Consider the following 22,066-nt stretch of genomic DNA (forward strand, 5'->3'; position numbering starts at 1 on the left):
CAGGACTCACCTGCCTCATGTCACACTGACCGTAGCCGTGGGTGGCTCCCCCTGAGAGCCTTCTCCGAGCCCACACTCCTGGGCTGGCTGGGGCAGGTCCTCCGGGCATTTGGACAGGTTGGAGAAGGGAGCTGTGTAGTGTGTTCAGCCCTGGTTGGGGTGGGGGCGGGGACACAGCCCTTGGGCCCCAGCTTCAGAACCAGCTGCCTTGGGCCTCAGAAGCTTCGCTGGGTCCCACATGTCCCTTCCTTCTCAAGCTGTGTATTCCATTCTGTTCAGGTTTCATGTTGGCCTTTTCATGCCCAGGGGTAGGGGATAGCTGCTATTTCCAGACCAGGCAAAGATACACAGATCAGGACCCAAACGGTTCCATGTGGAGGTGTCGAAGCCATGCTGAGAAGAGAGTGGGGGTCCCCAGTCAGGGCCAGCAGAATGGGTGGGTGATGCTGGGGTGCTGGAGCAGATGGCCTGGGCTTAGGTCTCCGTTCCCCCTCTTACTCCTGATGCGGTTTCATCTGAAAGGCAGATGGCCAGCAGGACCCACCTGCTAGGGTTGTTGGGCGCAGCTGACGCAGGCCAAGGGCTCAGAACAGTGCCTGGCAGACCTATGAGTGCTGTCTAAATGCCAGTTCAGTTTATTATTTATTTTCCCCCGCCAGGTACCACTGGGAAGGCTCCATCCCCACCACCCCTCCTCACTGACCGGCAGGTGAACGAGAAGGTGGAGAACCTCTCCATTCAGCTGCGGCTGATGACCCGAGAGAGGAATGAACTGCGGAAGCGCCTGGCCTTTGCGACGCATGGGACGACCTTTGATAAGAGGTAGTGATCGCACCTGCTTCCCTGCCCAGGCCCGATGGACCAGGGCTACTCCCCTGATGCCATCACTCCAGCCCCTCCCCCTCAGGCACCCATGCTTAGCTCCCGGGGGTCCATGCTGCGCTGCCAGGGTGTCCCTTTGCCTCACTCCCCCCGTCACTTGGAAACGCTCTCTCTGCAGCCCTGGGTGGGGGGTGGGGTCACGGGCTGGTTATGCTTCCTCCAAGCCACATTGGAGCCCATGGCCTGAGTCCCACGATGCAGAGATTGAGAAGTGTGGGTGTGTCTGTCATACATTCGTCCTCTGCAGATGATGATTTGGTGGGTGGTTTTGGCAGCAGCTGGCGGGGCCCGGTCCCACTTTGGTGCCCCCTCACAGGCTGGTTGGGCGGCCTCGGGCTCGTCACTGCCCCTCTCGAGGCCTCTGCCTTCCGGCACCAGGAGGGCGCACTTCCTCAGTAGCCTTGTCTGCTGCTTGTCCGCGGCCCCTGCCCTAATGCAGACGGTGTCCCGTGCTGAGCCCTTGGCCAGGCTGGCTGTGCGCAGGCCCGTGTGGGGACGTCTGCGTGTGCATCTGTGTGCGTGCACGTGCCCCTCCTCCTCACTGCTACGTGGATCGTTACTTGTTCCCACATTCGTTGTTCACAGCCGCGCGTGTGTTTTAGGAGGATATATTCCGCCCGGCTTCTCTGTGGTTTTGGAGAAAATCTTTGATGACTTCTTTTGTTAGGATTTAGAGGGTCCCGTGGATACCAGGTCCATGGGGTGGAGCAAAGGGAGGGTCTTTCCCCACCTGCCCCATCCAGGAGGGCTTCATGGAGGAGGAGGGATACAGTCTGAGTCATCCTTCTAGGAGATGCTGGTACGGGTTCTGAGGGAGGGGATTGCCTTTGGAAGCATCAGGCGTGTGTGTGCCCCATCCCGAGGAAGTTCCTCTGGGGTGATGTCAGGCCTGCAGAGCGGTCCCCTGAGGTTGCTTTGACGGAGATGCGGTCCTCAGACAGCACAGAGGCAGGGCCCCTGGAGACACGGCGTGCTAGAGTGCATGTTGTCCAGTGCCTGCTTTCGTGTCACCGAGGCAGAGCGAGGAGTTCCATGGGTCGGGAGGGCTGACAGCCTGCAGCGTTTGCTGTCTGGCCCTCCACAGAGAAGGGTTACTACCGCCAGCTGTAGGGCTGGTTCTCACCCTGGAGCATGCACCCCGCTCACCAGAGGGAGGGCTTGTTAAAGCTCAGATGGCTGCTTAGCTCTCTGTCCCACGTGTCTGATTCAGGAGTTCTGGGGCCGACCTGAGACACACTCCCAGGTGAGACTGATGCTGCAGGTCTGGGAGCCCCACTCTGAGCAGCAGTGCTCCTGGCCCATGTTCCCAACAGTGGCTGCACACTGGAATCTCCATCCTGGTGTCTGTGTCACACCCCCAAGGATGCTGATGCAGTTGGTCTGGGCTTTGGTATTTTGATATGTTCCCAAGATCGACAGTCACTTCCCTGAAAAGAGGAGACGCTTCCTCACAGGTTTCTGGGGTGCCCACTGTGGGGGAAGGCCTGCTGCATGGCCTTCCCGGGAGCTGCTGGAGAATAAGACGGTACCTTCTGAGTGAGCTCTCCAGGCTCAAGCAAGGAGCTCAGGCCACCGAGGCCCTGCACCCCAGGGATCCTGTGGGTCTGGGGAGGCCAGGATGTCTGAGTTGAACAAGCGCCAGACATTTGGGGTGCAGAGGAGACCAGTACCTGGGGACACTGGGCTGGAGGCTTCCCGGGCAGAGACATCGCTTGTCCGAGTGACACCGGGGCCTGCGTTCACGGCCGCTATCTGGGTCAGGCCCTACCACAGGCTGAATCCCGACTACGAGAGGCTGAAGATCCAGTGCGTGCGGGCCATGTCGGACCTGCAGAGCCTGCAGAAGCAGCACACCAACGCCTTGAAGAGGTGCGAGGAGGTGGCCAAGGAGACCGACTTCTACCAGTGAGTGGGACAGCCGCGGAGCATTTAGTGAGCCGTCAGCAGGAGGGTTTGCGTCTTTGGGGCTCGGTTCTGCTAAGTGCAGGGAGATGTGAACCCTTCACACCGGCTGGTGACAGCCTTGGAAGCACAGGTGGTATGAAAGGCATTAAAAATTAGGCAGTCGGCTGGGCAGATGGCTGGGTTCCTGGGTCACTGTCCAAGGGCTTCGCTGCAGCTCCTGCTGTGGGAGAGGAGGGCCTGTTCTCCTTTGGTCTCCTGGGGCCCCTCTGAGGGTACTGACCCGCCTTACCTGCCCACCTGCTGACCTTTGCCCAGGCCTCGGTACTCAGAGGTGCCAGGCCTGTACCAGGTAAGGGCTCATCTCCTGTGCCCTTTTCGGTATTAGGATTTTAAAAATGGTTTGGTTCTTCCTGGCATTTGGCTGATACCAAGCTTTGGCGTGCCTCTGAGTGCTGCGGCCCTGGTCGCTGTGGGCTCCCATCGGGTGTACTGGGGGTACTGGGACGTGGAGGGGCTGGAGAAGGGGCCTGGCAGGGATTGGAGGCTGGCTGCGGTTCATTGTGTGTATGGGGTTGTAGCACACTCCACAGCCGGCTCCTGAGCGACCAGACCCAGCTGAAGGATGACGTGGACATGCTGAGGCGGGAGAACGGACAGCTGCTGCGGGAACGTAACCTGCTGCAGCAGTCATGGGAGGACATGAAGCGGCTCCATGAGGAGGACCAGAAGGAGATCGGTGACCTCCGGGCCCAACAGCAGCAGGTAGAGCCAGGGGGCAGACAAGGTTGGGCATCCTCCTACCCCCTCATCCATCTGCTCATCTTCTATTCTCCCACCCGTCTTCTGTCCTTCCACCCATCATCTGTCATCCATCCTCCCACCCCCCATCCATCCTCCCACCTCCCATCCATCCTCCCACCTCCCATCCATCCTCCTACCCCCATCCATCCTCCCACCTCCATCCATCCTCCTATCCCCATCCATCCTCCCACCTCTCCTCCATCCTTCCACCTCCATCCATCCTCCCACCTCCCATCCATCCTCCCACCTCCATCCATCCTCCCACCTCCATCCATCCTCCCATCTCCCATCCATCCTCCTATCCCCATCCATCCTCCCACCTCTCCTCCATCCCTCTATCTCCCATCCATCCTTCCACCCATCATCCATCCTTCCATGCCTCCCTCACTCACCCAGCGCGTCATCCACCCACCCATCATCCATCCTGTTATCCCCCTTCCATTCTTCCAGCCATTCACTCACCCACCTACTGTCCATCCATCCACCCTCCCACGTACCCACGCGATCACTTAGCAAGTATTTTTGGAGTGTCTGCCTAATGTGAGGCACTGGGGTATCTGTGAGCAGACACTCTTGAACTCTCCAGTCCAATGAGGGAGACTGATGCTAGTCAGATGGTCACACGGATGTGTGTATCACTGCGAATGTTGCAAGGGCTACCTGGGAGGAGGTGCTGCGTAGGGCCGTTCAGTGTGCAATAGGATCTTGACTTAGTAAGGGGACTTGTGGGTCTCTAGCCTCCTCCCTTTGTATGGGTCAGGTGAGATTACAGATGGAGAGAAGCTTGGAAGTATTGAAGCCCTGTGCAGATATGAGATGGAGTAGTTACTGTCATTCGTTTTTGGTGGGAGCGTGGCCTCTTCCTTTGTTCCTGGCTTGCATTCCAAGTTAGTTTCTTTGCTTTGCTCAGCTCTTATTTCACATGGACAGAAGCAGGAGGAGTGGGCTAGTCAGTCAGAAAACTGGCTTGCTGGGAGTGCTGTTGCCAGTTCGCCTCTTGTAGCTCACAGATGGAACTGCCCAGGCTGACGGCGGACTGAGGCCGCGTCCTGCGTGCATAGATGGTTGTGTGTTTGGGGTTGGAAGGCAATCGCAGTGACGCCAGAGCGTCCTGACACTGCCGCAGAGCGTCCCCGTCCCCATCGAATCATGTATGGCTCCCCGAGTTAAAGCAGGACTGTTGGGGCTTGCCCAACACAAAGGTCACGTGGGACAGTCCAAGCTCAGCTGATCACGTAGCTGACATTCTCTCTGTTGCATTTTCTTTCACTTAAATTAAAATCTTGTAAATTGTGAAACTGTCACAAACTTACAGAAGAGTTGGAAGGACAGCCCAAAGAATTTTTACCCCTTATCTTTCCAGAACAAACTGCCAACCTGTGTGCTTTTTAATATCAAGGATATTCTCGTATACGACAGTAACACAGACGTCAGCCTGAGGCAGGAGACGTCGATACGTCATACCGTCTAATCGTCAGAGCCCAGTTTGAGTCGTGTCTGATGTCTGCATGGTGTCTCCAGCAGGAGCGGGGTCCAGTCCGGAATAGGGCAGTGCGTGGAGCTGTCAGGTCTCTGTGGTCTCCTTCAGTCTGGAAGAGTTCCTCAGGCTTTGACCTGCCTGACCTTGATGCTTTAGAAGATGACGGGCCAGCTGTTTTGTCGAATGTTCTTCCACTTAGGCTTGTCCCATCTTCCTGGTTTGATTCCGTGTGTGCATTGTGGGACTGTCCCAGAAGTGACGCTGCCACCTTCTCACTGCGTCTTAGAGATTGGCACTTGGTTGGTTAGGACCCGTTACCGGTGAGGTTTCCTCTGATCACTTGATGAAGGTGATGTCTCCAGGCTTCTCCGCTGCAGAGTTTCCCCTTTGCCCGTCTGTCTGACGGTCTCTGTGTGGACTCACGATGACTTGCTTTATTCAATAGTGGGTTGTGATTCATTGTGGCCAGCGGGAGCCCCTTCAAGGTGCTCCTCTGCCTTTTTGACAGGCCCTTCTCACTCTTTGAACACTTTCTTGCGCTCTGGCGCAAGATGTCATCCCAGGCTCGTTTCATTTCCTGCCCTTGCCTTGGAAATCAGCCGTTTCTCCAAGGAGTCCTCATTCCGTTTGGTAGAGGGTGGTACTTAGAAGCAAGCTCTGAACGCCGGGTGCGTGCATAGCTACTGGGGTATCATTGCTCCCAAGTCGTGTCAGTAGCCGGAGTAGGTAATATCTGAGCACCCCGTTCCCCGCTTACATCTCTGTTTCCATGTCTCTTGTCCCCCTCTCCCCCTTATATATCTGGATATTCAGTATGTAGCATAAATACTGAAAACCGTGAGTTGGCACTAACACTCCCAGTTCCAGTCCAGCACCACAATACCACAGGTGCATTCTAGCTGCTTCCCTTTCTGTTGACTCCCTTTTACAGCAGTGGGAAGCCCCAGCGAGAGGCAGGGTAGCCCCAGCTGCGTGTTTGTGTGCCTTCGCTCCCCGGGGCTGGGAGTGCTGGGGTGCTGGCTTTACCTCCCTGTCTTTACCTTCACCCCACCGTTTCTTTGCTCGTTTATTTCTGGGCATTTTTCCATCCTGTCTAAATTTGGCTTGGCCTTTCGCCTTGGGTTTAGTTTGGATTTTACTTTTCTTTGAGCGATTTCTCATTTCAGGTGTGTTTCCGGCTCCATCTTAGCCTAAGGGGAGGCGCAAAACCTTGCCAGAAAGTGGCAGCATGGGACTTTCTCGGGGCATCAGACTTGGCCTCCTATGGTCGTCTCTGCGGTTAGGGGATGTCGCGTATAAAGCAGGGACGCCGTGGGCCTGCCGAAGTGTTTGCTGTCATTACCACTCTCGTTCTAGTCCTATCAAGGCTGGGTAAATCTGCGCTCCTAGGGGGTGCAGAGCAGCAGCCGGAGCCCGCGCTGCGGGGGGTGTCAGATGGGGCAGTGCCTCTGCTGTCAGTTTGGCAGTTCCTGAGACTGTGAAACACGCAGTACACACACACGGGTGTGTACCCGAGAGAACTGCAGGCAGATGTCGACCCGAACACCTGCAGTGTAAGTGTGTGTGGCGCGTCATTCACAGCAGCCGGAACAGGGAAGGAGTCCAGATGTCCATCGGCTGACGAATGGATCCTAAAAGGTGGTCTGGTCTGTGCAGCGGAATATTAGCGTTCAGCATAGAAACACACGAAGCAGTGGCACCTGCCCCTACGCGGATGAGCCTCGGAAACGCTGCGCGAAATGAAAGAAGCCAGTCACAAAAGAGCACAAGTGTCTGATTCCACTTGTGTAAAATGTCCGCAAGAGGGGATTCCCTAGAGACAGAAGGAGCAGGGGGGTGGGAGGAGGGAGGGTGGGTGCTAATGGGTGCGGGCTTCCTTTTGGGGGGAGTGACGATATTCTGGAATTATGTAGTGGTACTTACTGCACACCTTATGGATTTACAGCCTTGTAAATACACCAGCTCCACTGACTGGGGCACTTGAAAGGGTGAATTGCACAGTGTGTGAATTACAGCTCGGAAAAAAGACTCCAGTTATCACCTTGTCATAAGAAAATGTCTGCCCTCATGAGGCGTAAGTTTCATGGCTTCCCGTTCTCTGACTGTCCTGAGGACTTTCACAGCTTGAACAAACATCTGGACTGAGATTGCGGTTTCCCTTCCCCCCCCTTTCCTGTTCTCCCCACAAATGACATGGGAAGGTGACCCCCCTCCCCTCCAGCCTATGCCTTCTTCTCCTATCCTTTCCTATGGCTGTGACCCTTGGGGGGGCTGGTTTGTTACAGTGGTCAGTGAGTTTCCCCAGTTCTGTTCAGCTGGATGGTGTCCTTTGGCAAGTGCCACCTTAGGACAGCACCAGGACAGGAGGCCGATGGCCACAGGGGTGGGGGTGGGGGGTGTATCTCTGAGCTGCCAGAACCACCTGCTCTCCCTAGACTGGGCCGCCTCACCTCCACTGGGTCTGGGCTGGATGCCGGGCTGTGGAAAGCTCATTCCTGGGTAGGCCAGCAGCAGAGGAAGCAGGGGAGCAGGGGACATAGGGGGTGGCCACAGGTTTCCTCCCCACAGGGCCCGAGGGCAAAGGTTGACCTCGCTGGACAAGGCTGGTTTTGTTGCCTGGCTCCTCCCATGCCTTGTTCACTTGAAGAGGCCCTTGCAGGGTAAATGGTGCTGTTTGACTTGCGTGTTTGCTTGAGGGATTTGTGGGGCTCCCCAGCCCTCTGCATGATTTATCTCTGAGGAAATGAGGCAGCCCTGGCTGGGAGGGGCGCCGCGGGCCTGGGGCTTGGGGCCCAGGCCCTCTCCCACTTTGCCTGTGTGCATGTGTGTGTTTGCGTGCATATGTGTGGGGGGTGGCTCAAAGCTCGGCGGGCTCCATCTCCAGGTCCCTCAGTGAGAATGCGCCATCTGGATTCTTCTCGGTTGCTTCCGAAATGCCCAAGAGAGCCTGGGCAGAGATTGCCAAGCCTTGGTTGGGGGAGCAACATGGAGGATCTTCTTTCTTTACTACTGTTATAGGTATTCTTTGGTTAAAAAAGAAAAAAACTGTGAACAACAGTGAAGTCACCCACTCCCCCCTCAGCTTTTGGTGATTCATGAAAGTTGAATTCTTTTCTCAGATATCCCAGGAAAGGGGTTTCTTAGTTTCTGAAGGGCATGCCTTACGGAAGCCCAGAGAGAAGAGTGTTTCTGACCAGTGTAGAGACGAGGGCCGTTCTCTTGTTGGCTTCCTTGTGGGGCACAGCTGAGCTGCTCCGTCCTGCTGTGTGGATGGAACCAGACCCTCGCTTTGGGCCATTTCCTCCCCGTCCTCACAAGCTGGGGGCCTAAAGACTCCTATGCCTGCCTGTCTCATTTTAGAATTCTGTGCCAAATTAGATATTCTCACTCACTTAAAATTCCATTAGCCTTGCTGGGAAGCTAAACATTTGTGTGTGCGCGCGTGTATGCGTGCGTGTGTGCGTGCGTGTGTGAAGGTTGAACTATCTAATAAGATCATAATCATCTGATTATAAAAAGGAAAAATTCTACACTAATGGATAGAATAGCTTTTCAATTCTCCAGAGTTTAACTGTAGCCATGATTTTTCCAAACTTCTTCAGAGGCTTTGATCACATTTGCCCACATTCTTGAGTCCTGCTTGTAGAGAAAAGTCGAGAAGGATTTGGGGGCCCATGAGCCTCTTTGAATGTCTGGATGCTGTCCTGTGGGAAAGGGATCCTTCTACGTGGCTAGGGCTAGAATGAGAACAAGAGTGTAGACATTGAGGAAGGTGGATTTCAGCTCGGAATAGGCAAGACCTGGTCCCAACAGAGTGTTCACCTGTGGGCAGGGCCACAGCTGGAACAACACAGCCTATTAGCCTGGTGGTCCCAGGTCCCTTCTGATCCCAGATCCCACCATGTGATCACAGCTGGATTGAGCATCGGAAGGGATTTCTGGGTCTGCTCTGGGGTTTTCCCTGACTGACACTGTCTCCCCGGGAACCTGTGACCCATCCTGGCAGCCAGTTCACTGACCTGAATTGTCATGCAGGCTCCAATCCAAGCTCCTCATGGTTGGGGTATTTGGGGGACTATTTCCCAAGGAAGAAAGGCCAAGCCATGGTGTAGATTCCAGATTCTGTTGTGGACCTGTGAAGATAGCAAGGCCCCAAATGAGGTCTTTGTGCCATGTCAAGGCTGCTTTGAGAACTAGTTCGTTTTTGTTTTTTTTTTAATGATTTTTTATTATATTATGTTAGTCGTTTCTTGATGAAGCTCAGAAGATGCGGCAACTGCTGGAGGAGAGCAGTCGGCTGGTCTACCCAGGGCTGCCACCTAGTGGGCAAGCCTGAGAATGGCAACAGGGCCTTTGCAGAAACCAGTCCGTGCCTTTGTTTGTTTTTTTTTCCCCACAATTTACTTTTTTTTATAATTTTTTATTATGTTAGTCACCATACAGTATATCCTTAGTTTTTGATGCAATGTTCCATGATTCATTACTTGCGTATAACACCCAGTGCACCAAGCAATATGTGCCCTCCTTAATACCCATCACCGGCCTATTCCAATCCCCCACCCCGCTCCCCTCTGAAGCCCTCAGTTTGTTTCCCAGAGTCCATAGTCTCTCATAGTTCATTCCCCCTTCTGATTACCCCCCCTTCATTTTTCCCTTCCTTCTCCTACCGGTCTTCCTATTTCTTATGTCCCATAAATGAGTGAAACTATATGATAATTGTCTTTCTCTGCTTGACTTATTTCACTTAGCATAATCTCCTCCAGTCGCGTTCATGTTGCTGCAAATGTTGGGTAATCGTTCTTTCTGATAGCTGAGTAATATTCCATTGTATATATGGACCACACCTTCTTTATCCAGTCATCTGTTGAAGGGCATCTTGGCTCCTTCTACGATTTAGCTATTGTGGACAATGCTACTATGAACATTGGGGTGCATATGGCCCTTCTCTTCACTATGTCTGTATCTTTGGGGTCAGTAGTGCAATTGCTGGATCATAGGGTAGCTCAATTTTTAACTTTTTAAGGGACCTCCACACTGTTTTCCAGAGTGGCTGTACCAACTTGCATTCCCACCAACAGTGTAAGAGGGATCCCCTTTCTCCACATCCTCTCCAACAATTATTGTTTCCTGCCTTGTCAGTTTTTGCCATTCTAACTGGTGTAAGGTGGTATCTCAATGTGGTTTTGATTTGAATTTCCCTGATGGCTAATGATTTTGAACATCTTTTCATGTGTCTGTTAGCCATTTGTATGTCTTCATTGGAAAAGTATCTGTTCATATCTTCTGCCCATTTTTTGATTTGATTATTTGTTTCCCGTGTATTGAGTTTGAAAAGTTCTTTGTAGATCTTGGATACTAGTCTTTTATCTGTAGTGTCATTTGCAAATATATTCTCCCATTCCGTGGGCTGCCTCTTAGTTTTTTTGACTGTTTCCTTGGCTGTGCAGAAGCTTTTTATCTTGATGAAGTCCCACAAGTTCATTTTTTCTTTTGTTTCTGCAGTCCATGCCTTTGGAGCCAGTGGGGTTCTCACTTGGCTTAAGGGATGTTCAGAGTGTAAAACATTTGAAGTGATTCATTTACTTTTTATTTAAAAAAAATTTATTTATTAGAGCGCACGTGAGCACGATTTGGGAGTTGGAGAGGGGCAGAGGGAGAAGCAGGCTCCCTGCTGAGCACAGAGCCCAACACGGGGGCTTGATCCCAGGACCCCGAGAGCGTGACCTGAGCTAAAAGCAGACGCCCAACCTACTGAGCCCCCAATTGCCCCTTGAAGTGATTTTTAATTGGAATGTTTGGGGTACTGTTCACAAGTCAGGGCAATCCAGTCTGGAAGCTGGACCTTTTCCCGACACGGGTAGAGATACTGATTGACCCAGAAGTCAGGAGAATTCTCCATTCGCTGTTTGCGTCCTGGGCACAAGTGGGTGTGGGTCCTTGTGGGATGTTTTTTATGTTGTGGGCACTGCATCGGGTCCTCCAGCCCTCACTGTGTGCACCTGGAGACATTCAGCTGTCCTTACTTTGTCCTGGACTCGGGCTTAGTTCTTATTCGGTGATTTATGGAAAAGAATAATGTGATATCCCCATGTCACAATGTACAGAAAGGATATTCCAAGTAGTTTTAAGATTTACATGTGAAAAGTAAAACTGAAACTTTTTAGAAAAAAAAAATAAGAGTATCTTCATGATCTCAGGGTAGGAAGGAGCTTCTGAAATAAAACATCGAAAGCCCAAACCACAAAGGAAATGACTGATGGATTTTACTGTATCAAGTGGGAAACTTTAGTATAACATAAGACACCTATTGGGAGAAGATTTTGTAATAAATACAACTGGGAAAGGATTAGTACCTGGAATTTAAGAATAAGTCCTGTAGGAAGAAAAGAAGAGAGAAAGGAGCAGCTGGGGAAGAAGGGAGGAAGGAAAATCAGAGGATACGGCCAGGCAATTCATAGAAGAGAAAATGTGCATAGTCAGCAAACAGGAGTCATAAGGAGAGTTGCTCTGTCTTTCTGGTAATTGGGAATGCATGTTAAAAGAGCCCTTATTTGTCTATGAGGTTGGCATACTATTAAAAGAAAATCTGACTTTCACAACAGCCAAGAGGTAGAAACAGCCCGCGCCCTCTGACAAATAAATGGATAAACAAAACGCATACACTGGGATATTCCCTTTAAAAAGGGAGGAAATTCCCTTACGTACTACAGCATGGATGAAGCTCGAGGACATTATGCTAAAGGAAGGAAGTCACAAAGAGAAACACCGTATGCGTCCATTTGTCTGAGGTACTTGGAGTCGTCAGATGCAGAGAGACAAAGTGCAGAAGGGGGGTTGCCAGGGCTGAGGGAGGGGGAATGGAGAGTTGTTGTTTGATGGGGACCGAGGTTCAGCTTTGCAGGATGGAAGCGTTCTGGCGGTGGGTCGCAGAACAGCATGAACGTACGAAACACTGCTGAAGTGGACGTGTAAAAATGTCAGAACTGGTGAAGACCGAGATGGAGACCATGGACACGTCCACCAGGCAGAAAAAGAACGTGCGATGTGCTCCCGTAGTGAAATCCTGCCTGGCGTCACTCTCCTGCATTTCCAGAGCAGCGTGGAATTAAAGGAGCATTAGAAATGTTTACGAATATGTAGGCGGTATAAGTAGAATGTTGTGCATGGAAATGGGTGGCAGCAAATGGAGAGGAGCAATCCATCCTGGAGGGGACGGGGCGGGGGGTACCGGATAAAAGGAGGCCGTGCCGGGGGATTTAGCGACACCGGTAGTGGTTTATTTCTTTGGAGAGCAATTCGAGACATGTGACAAGAAAATCAGGATCAGAGCTAGGTGGCAGGTACTTAAAATCTTGTTACATTACGTGCGGGGCTTTTCCGTGTGCTTGGAAGATACTCCACTGGGTTTTTTCTCAGAAAGAGACTCTAGACGGTAGAGTGGGCTTGGTGGTTTTCTGACGATTTTGCAGTGCGCAGTTCTGATCTGCCACAGAGAAGCAGTTTTACAAAACATCGAAGGTTTTAACTGCCCGAGGAACCTGTGTATTGCTTTTTAAAATGGGTTTGTATTTCACTATCCTTGCCTTGTAAGATTTCCTTTGAAGGGAAGAGTTTTTCTAAAGAAAGAGAGAAGAAAAAGAAAAATACTGCCCGCCCTGACTGAGCTGATTTCTGGGGTACCCTTCGTCTCCAGCAGTCTGTAGTCCCGGGAGCTGGTGCTTAGGTCCTAGAGGAACAGACTCCCTTTCCTTGTCTCGGTGATTGTTGACTTTTAGCTCTTTCTTGTTCATCGTCTTTACCAAGGACAGACCCTCCCTTCAAAGGGAGTATTCGGTAGTCCCAGGCTCTGGTTCCTGGGGCTGCAGAAATCTGGTAACTCAGGGTCTGTGCTGAATAAGCAGATGATTCCTGGCCTGTTGCTGTTGGAACGGTTAAGCAAGCTTTTCTGGTTGAGTCCTATCATTTGAGGAGTAAGGAAACCGAAACCCAGAGATGTGGAGTGAGGTGCTTAGCAGAAGTCAGCAGGCCCCTGGCCACCAATTAACTCATTTTGTTTTTTATTCTTTAGAGCAGCACCTTCAGTATCTGTGATTCGGAGTAGGATACTATCTTACTTAAAGCCCTCCCATGGTTCCCATCTCATTCGGGATGCAGTCTTTGTCTGCTGTGTCCTTGAAGTTGTGTGCCCACTTCTGCAACCTCACTTCAAATCTGCTCCTTGTTCATTGGGCTCTGACTGGAGCCCTGCCCTTCTCTTTGTGTCTAGAACATGTGTGGTGGTTCCTGCCTCAGGACCTTTGCACTTGCTCGCCCGCTGTGCTCTAACCATTGCTCTTCGTTTGCATCCAGACTCAGAAGTCAACCTCCTTAGAGCAGCCTTAGCCCCTCTATTTTTTCTCAGTAGCCCTTATTATGCTCTGGAGTTATTTTATTTGTTGATTATTTCTCTCTTTCTCTCTCTACCTCTTTACCTACCTGTCTCTGATTGTGTGTTTGTATCCTTGCGTGAGGATAAAGGGTCCACAAGCCACAGTCATTATGTGTCCTGTCCAGCATCACCAGCATCTAGAGTATGTTAGATACTGGTATTGGAGGTCCTCAACACCTCCCCCAAGTTTGGTGATTTGCTGGGAGGAGTCACAAGACTCAACATATAATCATACTCAGGGCTAAAATTTATTTCAGCAAAAGCATGCAAAGCAAAATCAACATAGGGAAGAGGTGCATGGGGCGAAGTCCAGAGGAAAGCAGGTGCAAGTTTCTAGGAGTCCTCCCCTGTGGAGTACATGGGACTCACTTAATTCTTCTGTCATTGAATTGTGAGCTACTCCTGGCCCAGGGATTTTACTGGGCTCCTGCCTCCCAGGTACCCTCTGCCTAGCATGTACTGAAATTCTGGACTCCCAGAAGAAAGCATGTGCTTAGCCTAAGCCGCCCTGTTTTTCCAGTCCAGGCACCAGAAGCCCCTCTTGCCACTTGAGGAGCGTTTTACATCAGCGTAGGGAACTGTTTGCCATTCAGGTTCCCAGATGCCAGCCAAGGGTCAACTCGTAAGCAGACCTTTCTTAAGATAGAAGTCTCCGGCCTGCTTTAGTAACTCCTTGCTGCCCGCTTAAGAAATATTTGTGAATGAGTAAATTGACCAGTATGACAGCAAGGCCCGTGGACTCAGACGTTAAGATTCCTAAAGGCCAGAACGTGTGGCCTTCCCTCCTTTGTCAGCAATACTACCCCCAGATGGACAGACGAGAGTGGTGAGCCTGTCCTTCCTCCTGTCCTCAGCCCCCTGGTAAGTGTGACGCTCTGGTCCCCAGGTGTTGAAGCTCAATGGGTCATCAGAAATTCTCAATAAGCTGTACGACACGGCCATGGACAAGCTGGAGGTGGTCAAGAAGGACTATGACGCCCTGCGGAAGAGATACAGCGAGAAGGTCGCCATCCACAACTCCGACCTGAGCCGCCTGGAGCAGCTGGAGGAGGAGAACCGTCGTCTGCTCAAGCAGACGGAGATGCTGACGCAGCAGAGGGACACGGCCATCCAGCTGCAGCACCAGTGTGCCCTTTCCCTGAGGAGGTAAGAGTCGCCCCGCCGCTTCCCTCCTGTGCTCAGGGAGTGGCCAGAGGGCCAAGGGGGCTGCCTTCGCCTTAGGACCACTCTCCTTTATGGGCTCATTGCTCTCTGCAAGGCTCCCAGCCATGTCTGGGGGTTCAAAGGGGGGTGTGTGGCAAAGGGACGCTGCCTTTTCATGCGAAAAATATTTTTGGAACATTTGGGAAACGTTTTGTTGGCACTCAGTGTGCTTGGGAATTGTGCTCCTTCCTCCCATCTGAACAGCTCTGGTGGGTTCTCCCCACCCCATTTCTTAGCTCTCCCCACAAGCCTCTTCCCTCTGTGTCACCCACCCTCCCAGCCAATAGGAAAGTTAATCATCCTAGGCATTGTTTCCTCTAAAATTTCATTTTTTAAAAGGCGTATGTGATCTAGGGAAGTGACCCATGCCCTCAAACAGTGTTTCGTAAGGCGTATTCCTAAGGAACACCAGTCCCCTGGAGCGTGCAGTGGTGTCCTCTGCAGGGTGTTCTCTGGAGGTAGAAAGGATTAAGAACTGCTAAGGTACACTCAGGCAGGTCTCTGCACTGCGGGACTTCTCAGAGCCTGCCTTCTGGGATCCTGCACTAGCCGCTCCAGGAGGGGACACAGTGAAGAATTCACAGTTCCGTGAAGAATTGGTATTCTCAAGAACACGCATTCAGAAATGCTGCGGGAGAGCTGCGGGTTCTGACTTGCAGGGTTGCCTGTGTGGAAGATGCCTCCTGGCCTGGAGGGGCTGAGCTGTCCTGTTGCGCCAGTCACCCACACCCAGGCCTTATCATCTGTATCTGGGAAATGAGGGGGTCAGGCTCAGTGAGCATTAAGGCCCTGCTTATCTCTCATATGCTGTGTCTCTAGCATGGTCTTGTTTTTATTCTTAAAAATAATATAGCTTGACTGTAGAAGAAATGCACTGTGATTTCTAGTAGAGCAGAGGGCATGAAGTCCTCAGATCAACTTCTGGTATGTGTAGAAGCTGAGAAAAATTCCAGGTCCGGGGGCACCGGCGCCCCGTGACTTCCCCCTCTCAGAGGCGTGGATGACCTCCCTCGAAACTTCATGCTTGACTGTCCAGGGCAGGTCCCCGCCCCCACGTCGCAGCTGCCTCTCTCCCCCAGGTGTGAGGCGATCCACCACGAGCTGAACAAGGCCACGGCGCAGAACAAGGACCTGCAGTGGGAGATGGAGCTGCTGCAGTCGGAGCTGACCGAGCTGAGGACCGCGCAGGCGAAAATGGCCAAGGAGTCGGAGAAGTACAAGGAGGAGCGGGACGCGGTGTACAGCGAGTACAAGCTGATCATGAGCGAGCGCGACCAGGTCATCTCCGAGCTGGACAAGCTGCAGACCGAGGTGGAGCTGGCCGAGTCCAAGCTCAAGAGCAGCACGTCCGAGAAGAAGGCGGCCAGCGAGGAGATGGAGGCCCTGCGGCAGGTGGGCAGGGGGGGCGGCCGGAAGGGCAGAGAGCAGGGCTGTGGCGGCCGCACTGTCCGCACCGGCAGAGTGGAGGGCTTCTCCGAATGTCGGGCCTGCTTGCTGGGTTATTGAGCGACGCCTGGATAGCTGCTGAACTCACGCTTGGGGCCCAGCTCCAGTGTGGGCTGCAGGGTGCACAGAGGGATGTCCCTCTGTGGGCCGGGCCCTGGCGCTTACGGCGACGTGGGCAAGTCGGCTGACACACGCAGGCGCCCAGGGCCTCTGCGCATGGGCACGCCCATACCCAGCCCCCGGTTAAGTGATCGTAGATCAGCCTTGTGTGGCGGTCAGTGCACATCTCAGAGACTTGCTTACTGGGAAGCAAGACCCCAAGGCCAGGTGCCCAAAGCTATTGATACCTTTGGCCTTGTGAATGCAGAAGAGCACCCTCAGGGATCACCCCCCCTTCCCAAAAAAAAAAACACGTGAAAAGTCTTCTCTTTAAAGGTCTGGGCTCCTGCTGGTAAGATGTACTGGGCTGAGCCCAAAGCTCCTCTAAAGCCTTGTTCCCTGGGGCACATGCCTCCAGGGTCAGGGGCTGGGGTTGAGTGGCATCAGAGTCAGGCCACTGAGCTTGACTCCTAAGTGATCAGCAAGGAGTCTCTTCCTACCTGAGCCACCTTGGCCTCATTGCTGACACAATTTTCCCCCAAATCCAGGTGTGCCCTGCTGGGGCTTGTTTTTGCTCATGGATTCCTTCTATTTGAGATTCCCTTGCCGTCCTGTTGGTTGGTGCTGTGGCTCTGCTTAGAGCTGCTGAAATTGATCACAGCAGACTTTTTCCCCCACTGAAATAGTCCTCTACTCCTGCCCCTTCATTCTACTTGCTCTGCAGGTCAGTTACAATGCAGCCCTTAAGACTGGGCCGTAAGAAGCAAAAAGCAAGGGGCAGGTTGGCAGGGGGCAGCGTGCATTAGATTGTTGCGGCCAGAGCCCTCTGGACTGAGCACGAGGCAGGGCTCATGCCCAAGGGGTGACTGGGGCCTATGTGTCTCTGCAGTGATGCCTCCTTTTGCCCAGGCAGTGATCAGGACCACGGGAATGCAAGGGACAAGGGCTGTGCTTAGAGAGCAGCGTTCTGCAGTTATGGGATCTTTTGCCTCTTTGGGCCTCGGTTTCCTCATCTACAAAATGGACATGAGAGCAGCGCCTCCCAGGGTAGCTGGGACTGTAGTTGTTGACTTTATCGTTAAGATGATGGTTATGCCCATCCAAGTCTCACTGCCCTGTTAGGACCCGAGTGAACCCTAAGAAACTGTTTCTGTAGGCAAGAGTGGGCCAAATAAGAGCGATTTCATACAAGGGGAATGAGACGTCTTCAGACCTTGAAGGCAGAAGCCTCGTGGAAAGGAGTTAGAGCATGACGAGGGTATTTTTAACAAGCAAAGATAATATATTACTACTTGGTCATCGTTCTGGAGAAACCATCCCCTCGTTTTTACACTCTGATATCTGAGAGCTGAGTTTTTGGGAAAAATGTCCATATTAAATAAGGAAGACAAAACGGTGAAGAGGAAAACTTTGAGTCAGTCACTAAGCGCCAGTCAAGGAGAATGCATGACCTGCCGAGAGGGGGCTCGGGCAGCAGCGCCCTGGTTACGGAGGTTAACTGTGCTTTTGTGGCAGCGTGGACGGGCTCCCGGCCTCCCGCGGCGCCGGCAGTGGCGGCGTTCTGTCATTCCCCTGCGCCCCCTTGCTCCCAGCCCTCCGCGTGCCCTTCAGCCCGGAGCCCGGTTTCCGGGCCTTCGCAGGGTGCATTGGCTGGGTGTCAAGTGTGCCCGTCAGCTGAGGCAGGAATCTCTTCTAGGCACTGTTCCGAGTCAGCAGGCTGGAGAGGAGAAGCCCTGCTCCCACCCTGGCAGCTTCCAGAGCTGAAACCCTCGGCTCCTTCTCGAGTTTGTCTGGCTTCTCAGACAAGACTATGCCCCACCTGGCCAGAGGAGGCCAGGTCTGTGGCCTTGTCCGTGCTGGCCCTGAGGTGTGATTGGGAGGGTCTTCTCTCCCCAGGGCCTGACGAGTCCCCTTGGGATTAACCCCGTCTCTCCCCAGCAGCCGCCTCATGGTGGGATCTGCTGAGGTGGGCCTTCCAGCCAGGCTGTATCCCTGATCTCACAGCTGCCTTCATTCTGCTCAGCTGAGGAAGTGGTTCTTTTTCTTTCTGACAGACTGCATTCTCTACACTCTTCCCCTCGCTCATCCCTCTTTCCTCTCTCACTGCCCTCCGCCCTCTTCTCTGGAGTGCGTTGTGGCGAAAAGAGGGCTTCAGGGGGCCTCTCCAGGTCTTTGCCTGGCTCTGGACGCTCCCTCTCCCGTGCTTCCCCCCTCCCAGAATGGGCATGTCCACGGGAGCTTCCCCGTCTAGGGCCACCGTCCCAGCCTCTGGCTGTTGGTGACCGGGCGCAGTGAAGGCTCACTGCCTTCAAGAGGACAGAGGAACTGCCTGGGACAGCTGGTCTCTACCCCTGGGAAGTTGTGGGGTCCCGCTGCCTGACACACAGGCTCTTCCAGTTAGCAAGTTATGTCCCAAGACCAGCCTCTCTGCCAGAGCTCTTGTCCCACAGGAAGGCCAGCATGGTCACTCAGGCCGGCAGTGGCTTACCATGTCCTTACCCTCCTACTGCCCCTGAATGCAGCTGCACCTCTGACTTCTAGTGCCGTTGGTGGGGCTGAGCTCACGGCCGGGGGACAGAGCGGGAGCAGTGTGGGAGGGGGGAAGTACTGTTGGAGGGGGGCGACAAGCAGCAGGGGAGCGGGACGGCGTTCCAGGAACATTTCCACGTCTGGGAGTCCGGGAAGGGCTGTGAGATACTGCCAGGATGGAAGAGACGGGTGTGCTCAGGGATGCTGTCTGCTCAGGGAGCACTGCCCTCTCCCTGGGACCCTGGTGTGCCTCTGCGGGGTTGTTCTTGTTGGCTTGTGCCTGAGCGGGGTATGTGTCTCATGGAGACCCGTCCCTGGCTCCCCGAGCCTGTGGCCCCCTGGATTAGACCCGTGGGAGACAGAAGGAGCTCTCGGGTGGTGGTAACACGTTTCAAATATAAAACTATCAGTATATTATAGAACACTGAGTAAAATGTGAATTTAAGTAAATGTTATCATTAAATCTCTTCCTTATTATAATAAATTCTTTAGTAGTAATAATCAGTTTTCAAAAAATAACAGACTGGACAAACCCCCAACACTGCATGAAAGTGGGAAAAAGGGGCGCTTGGGTGGCGCAGTCGTTAAGCGTCTGCCTTCGGCTCAGGGTGTGATCCCGGCGTTCTTGGATCGAGCCCCACATCAGGCTTCTCTGCTGGGAACCTGCTTCTTCCTCTCCCACTCCCCCTGCTTGCGTTCCCTCTCTCGCTGGCTGTCTCTCTCTGTCAAATAAATAAAATCTTAAAAAAAAAAAAAAAAGAAAGAAGTCAGAACGGAAATAATTTGACTTGATCTTGGGAAATGTGGGGTGTGAACAGAGTGTATCAGCCACCTGTCCCTCTGGAGTTAAGGTGTACTGTCTGGGCAGACTTTTCACCAGCTCCTCCTGACTCTTGACTCCGTATGTGAGAGCTGCGGGGTGGTTGTAAGGTGACTGTATGTTTCCTCTGTCTCCCTCATCCTCGTCTCTTGGCTGAGCCTCTGGGATCTCTTTGGGCGCGTCTGTCGGGCTCGGCGTGGAAGGCGGGCTGTGGCGGCGGCCCAGGCGCTCTTGCTGTGTTTGTCGTCGTCCTTCCCGCTGCTCACAGGTGGGGATTCCCGGCGCACACAGCACTGCCTGTTCCTCCTACGTCCGTGTTCTGCTTCCGAAAGCCTTTGAGCCGAAGCGGGAGTTCCTCCTGCCGTAGACGCTCACTTCACCATTGTCCCCAAGTTGTCTAAGGATTCTCGAGGCGCAGGGGGAGCCGCTTCTACGAGCACTTCCAAGAGTTTGATTCGAAACGGTAGCCGAGCGTGTAATGCTTTGGGAGGTGTCAAGATGCGGATGCTTCAGATTTCAGCTTTTTAGACAAACTGAGACACGTAGGACGTCTCCAGCAAAAATACTGGTGTATTTTCGATTTAAAAATAACTCCGTATGCCAGAGCTTAAAAATGAGTATTGCAGACCCAGGGGGTTGGGAGTCATCATGATTGACGTCTGCACCTTTCACTGCATTCAGGCCTTGTGTCATTATGTTTTGACAGGAGAGCTCTTCAGAGACGAGGTGGGCTAGGATAGGAGCATGCGAGTGGCAGGGAGGAGCCTGGGACAAGCGCTCTGGGGGAGGCGTTCCATCCGGGCCACGGCGACCGTGGCTGAGGAGGGGCTGGGGTTCTGGGCCAGGTTCTCTGCGGGGCTGGAGGAGTTTGGACAGGACCCTGCCTAGTGTCACTAGGTGTCTCGAGTGTGGCTCTGGGACAGGTTGTCACGGTGGGTGCGGGTACAGCAGGGGCGTATTGGGATGGGCTCGGGCTAGGATCCTGTGTTTCCCTCCATCCGGCTCCTGAGGGTTCAGCCCCAGTCCCTGCAGCAGCAAGAGGGCACTTCTGGACCAGAAGGGTCAGTAACCAGCCCTCTGCTTACCCCTTGACCCCACCAGATCAAAGACACGGTGACAATGGACGCTGGCAGAGCCAACAAGGAGGCTGAACTCCTTCGAAAGCAGTGCAAGGCTCTGTGCCAGGAGCTGAAGGAAGCCCTCCAGGAGGCGGACGTGGCCAAGTGCCGGCGGGACTGGGCCTTCCAGGAGCGGGACAAGATCGTGGCAGAGCGGGACAGCATCCGGTACGGGGAAGCCCTGGGCCAACGTGGGCTCTAGTCTCCCCGTGATGCACTGGATTGGTGGGGAGGGTCAGAATCACTTGCCATGTGGCCAGGTAAGGTGGGAGTGACCTCGGTTCCTCCTTTCTGACCTGACGTGGTGGCCCAGCCTTGCTTCATTGCATTAGAAGTGTCCATTACGTCTCTATTTCCCGTTTCATTTCAGCCTAGATGTCTGCGTGTGTACTGTGTCTGGATGAGACCCTTCCCCTGCCATGAAATGGCACAAAGACAGGTTTCTTTCTCAGGGGACTTCTGATGAAACGGACATATAAAAATGCATTCTTCTAGTTGGTATTCTGTGGACATCTACTGTGTGCCAGGGTGTTCGGTCCCTTGTACAAGGAGGGAGAGAAACAGCCTTCAAGGCTCTGAGGGGGGTGTGATGCCCCCTTGGGGCCAGTGCTCTGGGGGCCATGGGCAGCTTTGTCGGACAGGGCAGCAGGGGAGGGGAGATAAAATGGTTGGCGAATTCCAGGGGTATGGTCAGAGCTGTGATGGGGGCATGTAGGGCACTGGGGGGACAGGCAGGGAAGTCTTCCCCGGAAAGCATGACCTTCAAGTTAGAACTTAGGCCTGAGTGGAATTTTTCCAGGTGGAGGAGGTGGGTGAGCGTGGCAACCTGAGGGGACACGAACAAAGACGTGGTGTGGTGTGCTCGGGGCAGAGGCATGCTCATGGACTTGGGAGTCACAGGAGAGGCGGCTGCCCTGGTTCCTGAGGGCAGGCTGTGAGGGCCTCGAAAGGGAAGCCCTGAGTGTAGTCTTGATTCTTGGCTGGGGTAGAGCTGTGAGGGGCTGCAGTGGTGTTTGTGGTGACTTGGTCATTGAGAGTTTCAGAAAGATCCCTTGTGGCTGTCGGGAGGAGAGACTGCTAACTAGCAAGGCGGGTCAGGAAGTGAGGGTTCAGGATGGAGGGGATTGGGAGCCATGTAGAAGTGGGGGCCAGCCCTTAGGGCGTCCAACAGAGCACAGGCTCCCCTGCTGCCCAGCAACCTGTCCCTACCTTCTCTGCGAATGGCTGAGGTGGTCCTGGGGTCCCAGGAGCCACACGTCCTATGCTGGGAAGTTGTCAGGAGTTGTCTTTGCACCTGCACAGAGCTCAGGGCTGCGGAGATGCATGAGGCATGATTCCTGTCCGAGTGGGGGGCT

The 22,066-nt window shown here is 53.4% G+C and overlaps 1 protein-coding gene across 2 annotated transcripts in view; it reads left to right on the plus strand.

The window, feature by feature from the left end:
- The first annotated feature begins 474 nt into the window (after positions 1 to 474).
- The window catches only part of DLG5 (discs large MAGUK scaffold protein 5), a 62,194-nt gene continuing 40,602 nt past the window's right edge, over positions 475 to 22,066 (plus strand). For both annotated transcript variants that reach the window (XM_040624444.1, XM_040624445.1), the window contains exons 1-6: positions 475 to 822; positions 2,644 to 2,787; positions 3,366 to 3,549; positions 14,383 to 14,642; positions 15,779 to 16,091; positions 20,695 to 20,879. In XM_040624444.1, the coding sequence (XP_040480378.1) occupies positions 623 to 822; positions 2,644 to 2,787; positions 3,366 to 3,549; positions 14,383 to 14,642; positions 15,779 to 16,091; positions 20,695 to 20,879 (1,286 nt within the window). In that variant the 5' untranslated portion in view covers positions 475 to 622. The remainder of the gene's footprint in view (positions 823 to 2,643; positions 2,788 to 3,365; positions 3,550 to 14,382; positions 14,643 to 15,778; positions 16,092 to 20,694; positions 20,880 to 22,066) is intronic.

Source organism: Ursus maritimus, unplaced genomic scaffold (genome assembly GCF_017311325.1).
Source record: "Ursus maritimus isolate PB19 unplaced genomic scaffold, ASM1731132v1 scaffold_7, whole genome shotgun sequence".
Classification (NCBI taxonomy): domain Eukaryota; kingdom Metazoa; phylum Chordata; class Mammalia; order Carnivora; family Ursidae; genus Ursus; species Ursus maritimus.